Source organism: Pipistrellus hanaki (genome assembly GCF_964339955.1).
Source record: "Pipistrellus hanaki genome assembly, chromosome: 12".
NCBI classification, from domain to species: domain Eukaryota; kingdom Metazoa; phylum Chordata; class Mammalia; order Chiroptera; family Vespertilionidae; genus Pipistrellus; species Pipistrellus hanaki.
The window spans coordinates 11629243-11645669 of NC_140514.1; the positions used below are offsets into that span (position 1 = coordinate 11629243).

At 40.2% G+C, this 16427-nt stretch overlaps 1 protein-coding gene across 3 annotated transcripts; it reads left to right on the forward strand.

Annotated features, from left to right (window-relative positions):
• The first annotated feature begins 1008 nt into the window (after positions 1-1008).
• Positions 1009-14706, forward strand: DPY30 (dpy-30 histone methyltransferase complex regulatory subunit). Of its 3 annotated transcripts, XR_014796486.1 has the most exons (6): positions 1009-1366; positions 1603-1674; positions 1759-1806; positions 8354-8427; positions 10163-10305; positions 14365-14706. XR_014796486.1 is itself a non-coding variant. In XM_084900672.1 (5 exons), exons 2-5 carry the CDS (start codon positions 1639-1641, stop codon positions 14435-14437), a joined length of 300 nt encoding a protein of 99 aa, XP_084756798.1. In that variant the 5' UTR covers positions 1204-1366; positions 1603-1638; the 3' UTR covers positions 14438-14706. The 3 variants fall into 3 exon arrangements, 2 of the variants coding, with proteins under 2 accessions (XP_084756799.1, XP_084756798.1); XM_084900672.1 differs by lacking the exon at positions 8354-8427 and having other exon boundaries at positions 1204-1366; XM_084900673.1 differs by lacking the exons at positions 8354-8427; positions 10163-10305 and having other exon boundaries at positions 1013-1366.
• Positions 14707-16427: the final 1721 nt, after the last annotated feature.

The window sequence follows — 16427 nt, forward strand, 5'->3', positions numbered from 1 at the left end:
TCACACAGGACATACTTAATTCCTCCAGCAATAAGTTCTGACAACACATGTGAAATGTTGTCAGCCAGGGGCACTCATCAGAAACTCAAGTGCTTGGGTTTTTGTTGAGGTTGATCATGTAGGCAACCTCTGCCTACGACATACCAAAATTCCAGACTCCTAAGGAATATTCAGGTGCTTGACATAAATCATATTGTTTGCAGAAACGGTTCAGGCACAGTCAGCTACTCATCATTTAGGGAAAGTTTATATCAGTGTAGGGAACTGTTTATTATTCACAAATGAGTTCAGAAGAGCTAAACTATTTGCTTAATTTCACATGGCAAAACAAGTGAAGGAACTAGGCTTTAATATTTTTCCCAAATCAGTGTTTCTCTACTACACATACTGTATTTTTCCTAAATAGGTACTGCCTGTCTAATAGATTAATGTTTTATAAGTGGAATTTGCACCAAGCATGTAAAAAGGAGGTCAAGCACAGTAGATTTTCTTTGATTCTAGATTCTAGAATTCTAGTTTTAGAATTTCTAATTACTATCTTCTTAAGACTCCCAAGAAAAACTGGAAGTCTTAGAGAGTAGACCTTTGGTTCCAGTGCTTGCTTTCCGTTTATGTCCACTCCTTTTGAAAGTGTATTTTGTCACATATAACAAACAAACGGATATAAAGACGAATAAGATCTTTGCCTCTGAAGAGCTCACAGCCTAATTTTGTTTAAAGAAAATGTAAGACAGAATGAGGTAAATACCATAAGTACCGAATAGAAGCAGATGAGAAGAGTCCAGAACAGTCGATACTAGTCAAAATAAGTTAAATGCTGTTGTCATTCTTAGAATATACTGCTCCCTAAGACAGCACCTATTTAAAGATGCATATTGCTCATCTTGCCACAAACGTCAGGGAGCATCAACGCGTCCTATTCACAGACTTAAGGACTCAAAGAAAAGCTTTAGAGTAAAAAACGCTGCTGACATTCTTTCGCGGACCGTGGAGCTTGGGTCTGAGATTTCCCAGGAACTGGTTTCGGTTCCGCGAGGAAAAGCTCGGGCCGAAGCTTGCAGGCAGCACCGAGGGGCCCGGCGGGGCCGAACCCGCGCTCGCGGGGCTGGGTGGTGAGCCTGCAGGCGGGGAGGTGCTCGCCGCGGCCCGGCAGGTAGCGCCCCGGGGGCCAGACCTCGCCCGGGACGCTCAGCCCGGCGGAGAGCGCGGCGGACGCGGCGGCGGGAGGCAGCTTCCTGGCCCCGGGCCGCCGGGCAGCTCTGCGCATGCGCGTGAGTCGCGCGACAATCGTCACTTACGGCCGAGGCGGTTCGTGCGGGAGCGGGCGGCGCGCTGCAGCTCTCGGGAACGGACGGCTCGGGCGCGGGTAATCAGCCCCCTTCCCCCCCTCTCACCGCTCCTCGTAGGATCTCGGGACCATGGAGCTTCCGGACCTGCCGCGGGCGCCCGGCCGCGGACCGCTTCCCCCCCGGCTCGGGGCGATCCGGCGCCCAGGTGGGGGTGAGGGGCGGGGCCGGGGGCTCGCCCGGACTCCATCCCGGCGTCTCCGCGGTGGGGTCTCCCGGGTCCCCGGGTCACTCCCGCTTTGCTCTCCTTCTCCAGGACTGGTACCCGGGACGGTGACTCGCAGGGTCCGCCATGGAGCCGGAGCAGATGCTGGAGGGACAGACGCAGGTACCCGGAGGCCCCGGGCGGGTCGCGGCGGCGGCGTGCGGAGGGAGGGTGGCCGAGGGCTCTGACCTGGGTTTTGTTTTCCAGGTTGCAGAAAACCCTCACTCCGAGTACGGGCTCACAGATAACGTGGAGGTAACTCGCCCAGTTCCTACGCCGTTTCTGTACGTCTCTTAAGAGCTGGGGAGGGGGGGAAAAAAACCTCGGGATCTGTTTTAACTAGGTTAGCTTTGCATAAGGGAAGAAACTTTATCGTTATGAAGCAGATACTATCACATTATGGGTAGCTTTTTTTTTTTTTTTTTTTTTTTTGTAGCTTGTTTTATTAGTGGTACTACCACTTCGTGGTATACAGACGTACATATTAATTTTTAGTGAAGAGGTTGAAAGTGATGTAAAGAAACATGAATACGTTGCTAGTGGAGACTTAGAATCGTTTCGCCACCAGATATTGGGATATTGCTTTGGAAAAAACGTCACATTAAAATGAAGAAACCCGTTGTCTCTGTAGCAGGATTGTGTTGGTGTAGTCAGCATTTAATACATGTTGATTTCTTCGCAGAGTTCAGTAGGCAGGTGCCATTGGAAACTATAATATACACAGTAGATACTGTTTTTTGCCTTACATGGTTAAGTCTGAATTCAGAGAGTAAATGGGGGGGGGGGGACTATGGAAAAGAAGATAACTTTTATAGTTTTTTTTTTTTTTTTTTTTTTTTTAATATAAGTCCTAAGAGGTTATTGTCTAAAAGAAGAAGTTACTTTGTAAATGAATAAATTCTGGGACAAATGAATTACTAGGAGGTGGGTGGAGTTGGCTAGGAAAACAGAGGCTTCCTGAAGATGTGTACGTTTTACTAAGAAAGACATTACTGGTGATTAAGTTTGGACAAATGAGGGCAGAAGCATTTCTGAGGAGAATAATCATTGTAACAGCTGCTAGTATTTCTTTAGCCCTTTTACTATGGGTCAGGCACATCCTTAATAATTGGCATATCTCTTCAGCCCTATAAAGACCCAGAAGTTGAGTATCTTTAAAGGTTTCCAAGAGGTAAGTGGAATTAAACCTAGGCAGGTTGACATGTTAAAAGTACAATTAAATTGTGTTGCTGATCTTGACCAACTCCTAGGGTTTGCTGGCACGTGGAATGACTACTCTGTGCCTATAAAACTGCTAGGCAATTTTATTGCTTTGTTATCAATACTGATGGAGAATCTTTTCTTTCTAATAAATACTGATAGAGAATCTTTTCTTTCTAATAAGTTTTTATTTGAACTTCTGCTGAATCAGGTGAAGATACTTCACACCACTTTGTTTTCTAGTTATTTAAGAGATCTTTTTTTTTTTTTTAAATATATATATTTTATTGATTTTTTACAGAGAGGAAGGGAGAGAGATAGAGAGCTAGAAACGTCAATGAGAGAGAAACATCGACCAGCTGCCTCTTGCACACCCCCCACCGGGGATGTGCCCGCAACCAATGTACATGCCCTTGACCGGAATTGAACCCAGGACCCCCCAGTCCACAGGCCGACGCTCTACCACTGAGCCAAACCGGTTTCGGCAAGAGATCTTTTTAAAGCATCAGTGGTCTTTTCTTGATTGTGCTTGCATATGATGCTGGAGCCATGCTGCTGTAGAGTGATAACAGCATGCTTTTCCCCAAACCCTCAGTCCAATTTCCATGGTAAAGTGAGGGGGGGGAAAAATGGAGTGGGTGTTCAATGATGATACATTATTTGGTGATTGGTCTTTCTGCTTCTATAATTTTAAACTGCTTGTTTTTTGAATTAATGGTGATAGTAAAGTAATTATGTTTATTTGTTAGTAATTTTTTTTTACTTGGCAAAATAGAATTAACCCTGTTAGTTTCTTTATTTATTGTATTAGTTTATTTCTAATTGTTTGCAATATATGAAAGTCTGGAAACCACAATTTTACAGCTGCTGCTGCTTTCTCTTTTTTTAAAACATTTTTTAATTAAATTATTATCTCTGTACATATCTTACCATTGCCCCACCCCCCTCCCATACATGCCTTCCCTCCCCAGAGTTTTGTGTCCATTGGTTGTACTTCTATGCATGTATGCAAGTCCTTCGGTTGATCTCTTATCTCCCCCAGATCTCCCAACCCTCCCGCTGTAATTTGACAGTCTGCTTGTTGCTTTACTGTCTCTATCTTTTGATTCATCAGTTTATAATGTTCTTTATTATCCATAAATGAGTGAGGTCATGTGGTGTTTCTCTTTCATTGATTGGATTATTTCACTCAGCATGATGTTCTCCAATTCCATCCAGGTTGCTGCAAATGATAAGAATTCCTTTTTTATGGCAGCATAGTATTCCATTGTGTAGATGTACCATAGTTTTTTGATCCAATCATCTGCTGACAGGCACCTAGGCTGTTTCCAAATCCTAGCTATTGTAGATTGTGCTGCTATGAACATAGGGGTGCATATATCCTTTCTGATTGGTGTTTCTAGTTTCTTGGGATATATTCTTATGAGTGGGATTACTGGGTCAAATGGGAGTTCCATTTTCAGTTTTTTGAGGAAACTCCACACTGTTCTCCACAGTGGTTGCACCAGTCTGCATTCCCACCAGCAGTGCACGAGGGTTCCTTTTTCTCCGCAACCTCGCCAACACTTGTCGTTTGTTGATTTGTTGATGTTGGCCATTCTGTCAGTTGTGGGATGGTACCGCATTGTTGTTTTGATTTGCATCTCTCGGACAATTAGTGACTTTGAGCATGTTTTCATGTGCCTCTTGGCCTTCCTTCTGTCTTCTTTTGAGAAGATTCTATTTAGGTCTATTGCCCATTTTTTAATTGGCTCATTTATCTTTCTTTTATTAAGTTGTATTATATAAGCTGTCTGTAGATGTTGGAGTTTAAACCTTTATCAGTGATAACATTTGCAAATACGTTCTCTCATACAGTGGATTTTCTCTCTTTTTAAAAAAAAATTATTTTATTGATTTTTTTACAGAGAGGAAGGGAGAGAGTTAGAAACATCGATGAGAAACACTGATCAGCTGCCTCTTGCACACCCTCTACTGGGGATGTGTCTGCAACCAAGGTACATGCCCTTAACCGGAATCCAACCCAGGACCCTTCAGTCTGAACCCGGGACCCTTCAGTCCGTAGGCTGATGCTCTATCCACTGAGCCAAATGGGTTTCGGCTGCTTTTTCTCTTATGGTTTTCTTTTTATTGGTTTGTTTAATTATTTTTAGGTGTTGGCTTTAGGGTTTATATAGTATGCAAGTTTAATTTACCACAATTTACCTTCAAGTGGTAGTATATATTTTCATTTATAGTTTAAGAATTTTACAACAGCAGTCTTTCATTCATTTACTCTTTTCTGGCCTTTGTACTATTGCTATCATATATTTTACTTCTACATATGTTATAAATTCTACACTTCATTATTTTTATTTTTTTTTAAAAAATTCAATGATCTTTAGAGAGATTTAAGCAGTAAGAAAAAGGAGTATTTCACGTTTACCTACACATTTACCATTTCTGGGCTCTTCATTCTTTAAAAAATATATATATATATTTGTATTGATTTCAGAGAGAAAAGGAGAGGGAGAGAGACATAAAAACATCAATGATGAGAGAACCATGGATTCCTCCCTCTAGGAATTCCCAACTGGGGATTGAGCCCCCAATCCAACCGGGATGGAACTGTGACCTCCTGGTTCAGAGATTGAAGCTCAACCTCTGAACCATACCATTCAGGCAGCGCTTCATTCTTTAGTGTAGATCCTGACTTCTGTCGTCACCGTTTTTCTTCCACCTGAAGTGTTTCCTTTAACATTTCTTGTAGTTCAGGTCTGCTGGTAAGGAATGCTTTAAGTTTCTGTATGTGTGAAAATGTCATTTTCTTTGCCTTCATTTTTTGAGATATCTTTGCTGGGAGCAGATTTATTCCACTGTCTTTTGGCTGATATTGTTTCTGACAAGAAGTCTGCTATCATTCCTGTCTTTGCTCCTTCATACTCAATGCCTTTTTTCTTAGGTCTTTTAAAATTTTATTAAGAGGTTTAAAATAATTTGATTATGTTGTTTCTTGGTGTACTTTAAAAATTGTTTTTTCTTTTTTTTTCTTCTTAAATTTTTGTTTTTTGTGCTTAGCATTTATTGAGTTTTTTGGATCTGTACATTTAGTTTTCATGAAATTTTATTTTATTATTTTTATTTATTTATTTATTTATTTATTTTTAAATATATTTTATTGATTTTGTACAGAGAGGAAGGTAGAGAGATAGAGAGTCAGAAACATCGATGAGAGAGTGTCATCAATCAGCTGCCTCCTGCACACCCCCCACTGGGGATATGCCCGCAACCAAGGTACATGCCCTTGACCGGAATCGAACCCGGGACCCTTCAGTCTCCAAGCCGACGCTCTATCCATTGAGCCAAACTGGTCCTGGCTTCATGAAATTTTAAAACAATTTTAGCTATTCAAATTATTTTCAAGTATTTTAAACTTGTGCTTTCTTCTATACTCTTGAACACATGGAAGGAATATCTTATAATAACTTTAATAACATTGCCTATTTTATCATTTATATCATTTCTGGGTTTCTCTGAGTTGATTTTTCTCCTCATTATGGGTAATATTTTCCTGCTTTGCTGCTTAATAATTTCTTTTTATTCTCATCTGAGGATATATTTATTGATTTTAGAGATAGAGGAAGGAAGAGAGAGAGAGTGAGATAAAGAGAGAAAGAAAAACATCTATCAGCTGCCTCCTGCATGTCCCTTGACCAGGGATTGAGCCTGCAAACTGGGCATGTGCAATATTTTATTGGAAGCTGAGTATTATGAATTTCACCTTATTGGGTACTGGTAATCTTTTTATACCTTCAAACATTCTTGAGCTTTGTCCTAACAGTGGTTGGCAAACTCATCAGTCAACAGAGCAAAATATCAACATTACAACGATTGAAATTTCTTTTGAGAGCCAAATTTTTTTTATTTTTATTTTTTTTTTATTTTTATTTTATTTTATTTTTTTATTTTATTTTATTTTATTTTTTATTTTTTATTTTTTTTTTAAATCAATCTTTATTGTTCATATTATTACAAAGGTTCCTCATTTCTTCCCCCCTCCACCAGGTTCCCACCCCACCCTCCGCCCCCTCCCCATCCCCCATTGTCCTCATCCATAGGTGCACAGTTTATGTTCAGTCTCTTCCTCCCTCCCTTTCCCCGATAGTAAATCCCTTTTCAGATAGTAAATCTGTTACTTAGCATTATCTCATATCAATAATACCTCCACATGCCCAATGATACACTTCACACAAAAGACATTTCCAAATAGGTCAACCAGCCTCATCCAGGCCCCACCCAAGGCACTTACAGATCAACACCCCAGCGCTACACTAACTCAACACATCCAGATCTAAGCCTTCATCACTTGATTCAGCAGACCCTCAAGTTCCCGCAAAAGTTTCCAGCCATGTCTGAGAGGCAGCCGTGGGCAGGTACAGGCGAGGAGCGAGCTGTTTCGGGCCTGGCTGCTCCGGGCCTGGCCTCTGTTGCTCTGGTTCGTTCCACAACCAGCTGCTCCGGGTCTGGTCACTGCCGCTCCCGACCTAGTTGCTCTGGACTTGGCTGTTGCTGCTACAAGCCTGGCTGCACCCGACCCGGCTGCTCTGGGACCGGTTGCTCCGGTCCCGGCCGCTCCGGGCCTGGCCGCTCCCAGCCTGACAGCCGCTGCTCCGGGCCTGGCTGCTCCCAGCCTGGCAGCCATTGCTCCTGGCCTGGCCGCACCAGACCCGGCTGCTCCGGGCCTGGCCGCTCCCAGCCTGGCAGCCGCTGCTCCTGGCCTGGCCGCACCAGACCCGGCTGCTCCGGGCCTGGCCGCTCCCAGCCTGGCAGCTGCTGCTCCTGGCCTGGCCGCACCAGACCCGGCTGCTCCGGGCCTGGCCGCTCCCAGCCTGGCAGCTGCTTTGAGAGCCAAATTTTTTAAACCTAAACTTCTTCTAACGCCACTTCTTTAAAATAGACTCGCCCAGGCTGTGGTATTTAAAAAATATATGTATTTTATTGATTTTTTACAGAGAGGAAGGGAGAGAGATAGAGAGTTAGAAACATCGAGGAGAGAGAAACATCAATCAGCTGCCTCCTGCACAACCCCTACTGGGGATGTGCCCGCAACCAAGGTACATGCCTTTGACTGGAATTGAACCTGGGACCTTTCAGTCCGCAGGCTGACGCTCTATCCACTGAGCCAAACTGATTTTGGCAGGCCGTGGTATTTTGTGGAAGAGCCACACTCAAGGGCCCACAGTTTGCCGACCACGGTCCTAGGACATAGTTACTTGGAAACAATTTGATCTTTTTGAGGTTTGCTCTTCCCTAAGTAGGACCAGATCAGCCTTTAGTTTAGGCTTCATTTCTTTTTCTTTTATATTCTATCCAGTGCTTCATATGTTACGAGGTTTTCCAGTCTAGGTCACAGAAACATGAAGTACTCCTGGCCTGTGTGAGTGCTCCTTCCACGTGTTTTTTTCCTTGGCCTCCAGTAGTTTCCTCACACCCATGCGTGGATAGGAACTCACCGAAGACTGGATGGCAGTCTCTTAGGTGTTTTCCTGTGCCACTTGCTACCTCCCATGTGAATTCTAGATGGCTTTGTCTCCCTGAATTTTCAACTCTCTTCTCAACCCAGGGAGACTGTGGGTTCTGCTTTGATTCCCTTTGATTTCCTGTATTGCATCTTACAAGTTCTCCAGGCAGGAAGCAGTAAGTTGGGGTAATCATAAGCTCACCTTATTTTTTTCCTTTTTTTCTATCACTCTTCTAAACTGTTAACAGTTTATTATTTATGTTTTATAGTAGTTTGGAGATACAGTTGTTTTTTTCAGGACTTTATCTTAACTAAAGTTAAGCATAGCAATTTGGCACATAGTGAAAATTCAGTAAATATTTAATGAAACAAATGAGAGAACTTGGTTAAGGAGTTTATTATAGTATTTATAGGATTTGGTTAGGGATTGCTGTTTCTTACTGAAGGCATTGGGATGTCATGTAACTGACTAATTTTTGTCGTATATAGGTATTATCTGTTGAAAATTACTGACGGGCACTAAGTAATCTATGGACAAATAAATAGCTCTATTACTAGGTATAGGAAAATTTCTTATTAAGTCCTAAAATTACATTGAAAAATCATAAGCAAAATTAGAATTGCTGCCTTACAAATTTGTAGAAACTATCTTTGGAAAGCATGGTATATATTATGTAGATATGCGATTAAAGTTTTTTCTCCCTTTTTACAAAATAAAATTAAATCTAAAAATATTAAATATAGGAAATGTTTTGTTGTTGACTTATTTATATTCACTTTGAGTATGTTTGGAGCAAAAGTTTATTTAAATGGAAGTGCTCTTAATAGTGTTCTGGATTTTAGATAGCCACTTATTTCTAAATTTCTAAAACGGTAATTTTTCAAAAGAAGGGAAAATTTTTCACTAGGGTAGTATTTTTAAAAATATATTTTTATTGATTTCAGAGAGGAAGGGAGAGAGAGAAACATCAATGATGAGAGAGAATCATTGATCGTTTGCCTCCTGCAGGCCCTCTATTGGGGATGGAGCCAGCAACCCAGGCATCTGCCCTTGACTGAAATCGAACTTGAGATCCTTCTGTCTGCAGGCTAACGCTCTATCCACTGAGCCAAACAGTTAGGGCTGTAAAGTAGTTTTTGATGCTCTGGATGCCAGTTGAATCTATGTGAAAGTCCTCAGATTTGGGGGTTCTTAGAAGTAGAAAGTCTAAATTATTGTTTCCTAAACATCATTTGAATATCACAATCATCTTTTCCATATTATTCTTTTTCCCTGTTTTATTTATTGTTATCTTTTACTCACTTTTTTTTCTTTATTCACTTTAAAAAATCATAGATACATAAACAAATAAATAAATGGAAAAGCATTCTCATTGGATAGTGGTAATTTTAGCTGCATTTTGTTTCCAGTGGAAGGCTCTGAGCCTGAAGCCTACTCTCTGTGAGAACAGAGTTAAGCAAGTGTTACAGAAGTGTTAAAGACATTAGCACCAAACTGAAACTTTGTCCTTGATATTATCTGTGATGAAAGAATTGAAATAGGACTAGCTTTCTCACTGTGATTCAGTGCTACTTAGTTGCATGTCCAGATTTTTTGAAGTACACTGTACTAAGGCAGTCTCATGAAAAAAGGAGGACTTGTATTTACTTCTAAAAAGGCAGAGGAAAGTGACAAAGAGGTAGGATCTAGAGATCTGGCATTAAAAGAAAGAGATGGTGCTCTCAGAAGACACTTGAATGAAATTTAGAGATGGGTCTGATTTTATTTTGGCAAAGAGATTTGCAGTTCAATACCAGTTTTTAGTCAATGGCTTGCCTATTCTATTAGCGTCATGTTTCCATTATTTTATGTTTAACACTCACAATAATCTGAGTATTTGTAATATTATGCATATTTTTTGGATTCACTAGAGGATAGTAGAAAATGAGAAGATTAATGCAGAAAAGTCATCAAAACAGAAAGTGGATCTACAGTCTTTGCCAACTCGTGCCTACCTGGATCAGACAGTTGTGCCTATCTTATTACAGGGACTTGCTGTGCTTGCAAAGGAAAGGTAAGATAATAGTGTCTGCAGAAGGAGTCACCAGAGAATGACTTTTCTAATTGAAATATCACTAGTTATGTATATATTTTTTCCTATAAAAAGAACGTAGGCATATTAAAAACATTTTAAAAGTCAGCCATAATCTCAGTTCAGACACTTCAAGTTTTTTCTACAAGTCTTTGATCATATGCATATTTACAAAGACTTGTAATCATGGTATACATGCAGTTTTATATCTCCTTTTTATTGAGTATTTTTTTAAAAAAATATATTTTTATTGATTTTTTTACAGAGAGGAAGGGAGAGAGATAGAGAGCTAGAAACGCCGATGAGAGAGAAACACCGACCAGCTGCCTTTTGCACACCCCCCACCGGGGATGTGCTCGCAACCAATGTACATGCCCCTGACCGGAATCGAACCTGGGACCCTTCAGTTCACAGACCGACGCTCCACCACTGAGCCAAACCGGTTTCGGCTTTACTGAGTATTATAACAAAGTTTTTTTCCATATCTCTTCATAGACTTCATGATTATAATTTAAATTATAATAGTACAATTAATTTAGAGCAATTAAATAATATAATTAATTTTCTCATGTTGAAAATTTAAATTCAATTTCCTTTGTTGTTATATTGTAGATCATCAGGCAGTTTATCTGTTTTCATTCCTCTTTTGTTATTATGTAATTACTTTCACATGCTAAATTTCTAAGAGTTGGTTTATTAGTTCAAAGGATATAATTTTTTATGGTGTTTGATACTTAGTATCATATTTATGTCCAAAATTTTATTTTATTTTTTAGAGAGAGTAGAAGAGAGGGGAGAGACACAGAGAGAGGAACATTGATGTGTGAGATAGACACATCAATTGGTTGTCTCCCACATGTGCCCCAACCAGGGACAGGGATTGAGCCTGCAACTGAGTTATGTGCCCTTGTCTAGAATTGAACCTGGGATTCTTTAGTCCAGTGGTCGGCAAACTCATTAGTCAACAGTGTGGCAAACCGCGGCTTGCGAGCCAGCCACAGTTTGTCGACCACTGCTTTAGACTGTGGGCTGATGCTCTACCCACTGAGAAAAACGGGCTAGGACCAAAAGTTTATTCTTTTTTTTGGAAAATATATTTTATTTATTTTTTTTACAGAAAGGAAAGGAGAGGGAGAGAGAGTTAGAAACATCGATGAGAGAGAAACATAGATCAGCTGCCTTTTGCACACCTCCTACTTGGGATGTGCCTGCAACCAAGGTTCATGCCCTTGATCAGAATTGAACCTAGGACCTTTCAGTCCACAGGACGACGCTCTGTCCACTGAGCCAAATCAGTTAGGGTCAAAAGTTCATTCTTAAAATTCTTTCACTGTTATAGCCTCAACAGCATGAGTATTATAAACATTTTTTGCCAATTTAAAAAAAATTTATTTTGGGGGGGGAAGAGAGAGAGAGAAAGAGAGAGACAGACATTGATTTGTTGTTCCACTTGTGTATTCATTGGTTGATTCTTATATGTACCCTGACTGGGGATCAAACCAGCAACCTTGGTGTATCAGGACGATACTCTAACCAGCTGAGCTACCTGGCCAGGGCTTGCCAAATTGTTTCAATTTCTTTATTAACAAGATTATAATTTTTCTCTTTTTTTGTATAGGTTTTACTCCAGAAATTCTACCTAAATTATTTTTGTGTAAGCAAATCCCATAAAAAATATTTTTTGTAAGTTACATTAGTCATTTATTATATTTGGTGCAGATTATGTTTTATTCAAAGAATAATAATGAATACTAGCCCTAGCTGGTCTTACATTGATGTTTCTCTCTCTGTCTCTCCCCCTCCCCTTTCACACTCACTAAAAATCAATGGAGCCCGGCCGGCGTGGCTCAGTGGTTGAGTGTCGACCTATGAACCAGGAGATCAGGGTTTGATTCCTGGTCAGAGCACATGCCCGGGTTGCGGGCTCCATCCCCAGTGGTGGGGCGTGCTGGAGGCAGCTGATCCATGTTTCTCTCTTTCTCTCCCTTTCTTTCCTCTCTGAAATCAATAAAAATATATATATATAAAAATCAATGGAAAAAATATCCTTGGATGACTATTAACAACCACCAAAATGAATACTAGTAAACATATAATTTGATAAGGAACTTGATGTTTTCTTATTAAGAGATCTCATCATTGATGTTTCTGTCCCTTTCTCTCTCTCCCCCTCCCTTCCTCTCTGAAATCAATAACAATATATTGGAAAAAAAAAAATGAGACTTACTGATCAGCTGCCTCTTGCACACCCCTGCAATATGGGCATGTATCCTGCCTGAGTGGGAATTGAACTGTGACCTTATGGTTCATGGGTTGATGCTCAACCACTGAGCCACTCCAGCCGGGCATGTTTATATAAATTATATGGTAAACATTAAATATTTGCTTTAGATTGTTACATTTATAAAATGATTTATTTTTTATTTTTTTAAAACATCTTTTAAAAATATATTTTTATTGATTTCAGAGAGGAAGGGAGAGGGAAAGAGATAGAAACATCAATGATGAGAGAGAGTCATTGATCGGCTGCCTCCTGCATGCCCCCCACTGGGCATCAAGTCTGAAACCCAGGAATATGCCCTTGACCAGATTCAAGCCTGCGACCGTTCAGTCCACAGGCTGATGATGCTCTATCCACTGAGCCAAACTGGCTAGGGCAAATATGATTTATTTTTGGCTCTCTACTGACAGTTGAAGAATGGACATCTTTTATTTTTTTCTTTCTCTAAAAAATAATTAGAAATTCTAAATATTTACAAGCTAGAAGAAAAACTTTGAAGCAGTCCTAAGTTATATGCTATTAGTATATACAATTTTTAAGAAGTTTGATTTATCAAATTATTCTTGAAAAATGTTGTCTATGTCTAGCTAGTTAAAAGATAGTTTAAAGTGCTAAGGGAATATTTTGAGATCATTATTAAATATTCTCAATATGCCTTTTCCTAGTAGGGTTTAAATAGGTTTTCCCCCTTTTTCTTTTTCTTTTAAAAAAAATATATTTTATTGATTTTTTACAGAGAGAAAGGGAGAGAGAGAGCTAGAAACGTCGATGAGAGAGAAACATCGACCAGCTGCCTCTTGCATACCCCCTACTGGGGATGTGCCCGCAACCAAGGTACATGCCCTTGACTGGAATCGAACCCGGGACCCTTCAGTCCGACGTTCCACCACTGAGCCAAATTGGTTTTGGCTTTACCCCCATTTTCATCTTTGGACTTGTTTTCTCAGCAAGAATTATTTATACAAAAGTGATAAGTATGAAGTTATACCCCTAAACTTTAAAATACGTTTAACTTTTCAGGTGTGTTGTATAGTGGCAGTATTAGAACTACTATTGATTTAAATTATTTTAAGAAAAATAGAAATGACATTTTAAAAAGCAAAACAAAACGTGTTCAAATGAATACTACTTCCTTTGATTAATCACTTAGATAGTTCCTCTACCTGTCTTGGTGATGCTACAGCCATTTTCCTATGTAGTTTTGGTATTCTTATTGAAGGATGATATTCATACAGAAAATTAAGAATATTATAGGTGTACTGCTTGCTGAATTTTCTGGCACTAAGTTATGTAACCTGCATTCAAATGGAACACTGCTGGCACTCCAGAAGTTTCCCTTGTGGTCCCTCAAGTCATTATTCCCCTGGGATAATTATCATCCCATTGTTAGTACATTTTCTAAACTTGTGTTTTAGAATTGAGTTCATAAGCAGATTTCAGCCATACAAAAATTTCAATTTCTTTAAACTACATTGTTGGCTAACCTGCTTACCTGTCTCATTTACTATACAGGATGTCCCCCAAAAATGTAATTATTAATTTCTGTGGGTTAAACCAGAAAAGGAAAAAACAATTGAGCTATCAGAAAAAAGTATGTATACATTTTTGGGGGACACCCTGTATTTATTTACTACAAATGGCCTTTGAGTGTAAAAAGAAAGCTAAAATTTAAAAGACGTATTTTTATTATGGAACAATTTAGTTAGATGAACACATCTAGAATACAAATTTCTAAATTTTGGATTTCTTTTCCTTTACAGACCACCAAACCCCATTGAATTTCTAGCATCATATCTTTTAAAAAACAAGGCACAGTTTGAAGATCGAAACTGATTGGGAAGAACAGAAAAATTTGGTTTCTACTATAGATTTACATGATTAAGAGGCAGCTTTAATTGCCATGATTTCCCCCCCATCCCTTTTTGGAAGTATAAGAACCGTCAGGACAACAACTTGTTCTTGGAGATGCAGAAGAAAACATATTTCCCTTATTTTGATTTAATCACCATACTTATTTAAAGAGTGTATTATGTGCAATTTTTTCTCAGATTGTCTTTAACTTTGTTTTTAAAATGACCTTCAAAATAAACTGTTAAATGTCATTATTGTAAAGTAGTTTTTGTTCTATATGCTAAGTAATTTATGTGGTTCAATTACTTTTTTGACTTTTGTATCTTAGAATGCTGCAGAGTTTTACAACAGCATGAAAATACATCAGAATCTAATATAATATTAAAAAACCCAATTTTTTTCAGCGCTGTTCCTGTACCTCTACAGTTTTCAACAACTATAATAGATGATTCTAATGCACAATAAAGTTGGATTACTGGTGTAAGTGCAGAGGGTGTATAATTTACTCCTGTGCTATCAACCTTTACGGTAATAATATAATAGCTATCATTGCAGTTCTACATGCCAGTTGCAGTGCTATTTTACTTAAATTATCTCTAATATAGCAACTCTGCGAAGTAGATATTGTTATTCCCATTTTGCAGATGAGGAAACAGATTTGGAGAGGATAAGTGACTTGCTGAAGACCACACTGGTAAGTGTTTGGGCATTGAAACCCACTTTTACCAATATGTTGCTTATATCTAAGTCAGAAGTATTTGTGATACTTAACTTCATTGCTGCTGCTTACAATAAAAAACCAGTCAGACCTTTTTTTGGGGGTCTCTGCTCACTTTGACCTGTATGAGAGTAAGGGAGAGGGAGAGAGAAAAATCTATGTGAGATTGGAACGTCAGTAGGCCTTCTCCTGCACATCTCCAATTGGGGGATTGAGCCAGCAATCCAGGCATGTGCACTGACCAGGAATTGAACTGGGATGACACCCAACCAGCTGAGCCACAGGGCTTAAATTTTTTATTTATTTATTTTTTTTAATGTATCAGCCAGTTGTCTGCTTTAAACTATACCAAAAATCTGTTCACTGTCAAATTCCGATGTAACAATTTTATGGCTTTTAACCACAAACCTTTCACTGAAGATACTCAACTTTCTCTGTCTTACCAATTTTGGAATGGTTTACTTCCTAACAACACTTATTGGGAAATCCAAGAAATCTTATTTTGCTGTGATTCTTCTTCTATAATTTTAAAGGAATTCTTTTGCCCTTGACCCTTACATGAAATGCTAGGGTTGATAAAAGTATGGAGGGTTGGAAATAATGTTTGCTGTTTGCCTACTATGCCCTGCTCTGTTTATTAACTCATAATCCTAGGGACATCCGAATACTATTATCCCCATTTTATAGATGAGAACAACTGAGGCTAGCTATACCACATTTTAGCTAGTTAGGGAGTTAAGACATGTACCTACATAAATATAACATGAAACAAGACAAATGTTTACAGCGTCAAAGCCAAGATTGGCTGGTAAGGGTGGCCTTGTGAAGCCAAAGCCAGCGTTTGCAGGACCTCAGGGATACTACCATGTACCTGCGCTAATGAACTCCCCAGCGTGGCTACGGACTTGCGGCTCCAGCTGTGAACCTTGGGGTGCGAATGCACTAAGGGTCCCTGGGTGCGATGCCAGGAGGGCGGTGCCAGCTGGACCTGCAGGTGGAAAGCACCATCTGTGGACCCCGGTGCCTCTCTGTGAAGGAACTGGCTGGGGGAGGGGGCTTGCCCTGCGGCCGCGTCCGCTCCCGAGCCCGCCCCTCCCGGCGCTGCCGCCGCTAAACCCCGGCGAGCGGAGCGCGCACGTTGCGAGTCCCGGCGGCCGGCCGCGGCGCTGGGCATGCTCAGTGGGCAGCACCCGCTGGAGCGGCGAGCGAGGGAGCGCCGGCTCCTGCGGGTCCGCCCGCCCGCCCGCCCGGTGC

What these genes read in the sequence shown, in the direction of transcription:
- DPY30 (XM_084900672.1), top strand. Translation starts at nt 1,639, where the DNA reads ATGGAGCCGGAGCAGATGCTGGAGGGACAGACGCAG. An exon ending in TGCTGGAGGGACAGACGCAG is followed by an intron (nt 1,675 to 1,758) that starts GTACCCGGAGGC and finishes TTTGTTTTCCAG; the next exon opens with GTTGCAGAAAACCCTCACTC. An exon ending in GGCTCACAGATAACGTGGAG is followed by an intron (nt 1,807 to 10,162) that starts GTAACTCGCCCA and finishes TGGATTCACTAG; the next exon opens with AGGATAGTAGAAAATGAGAA.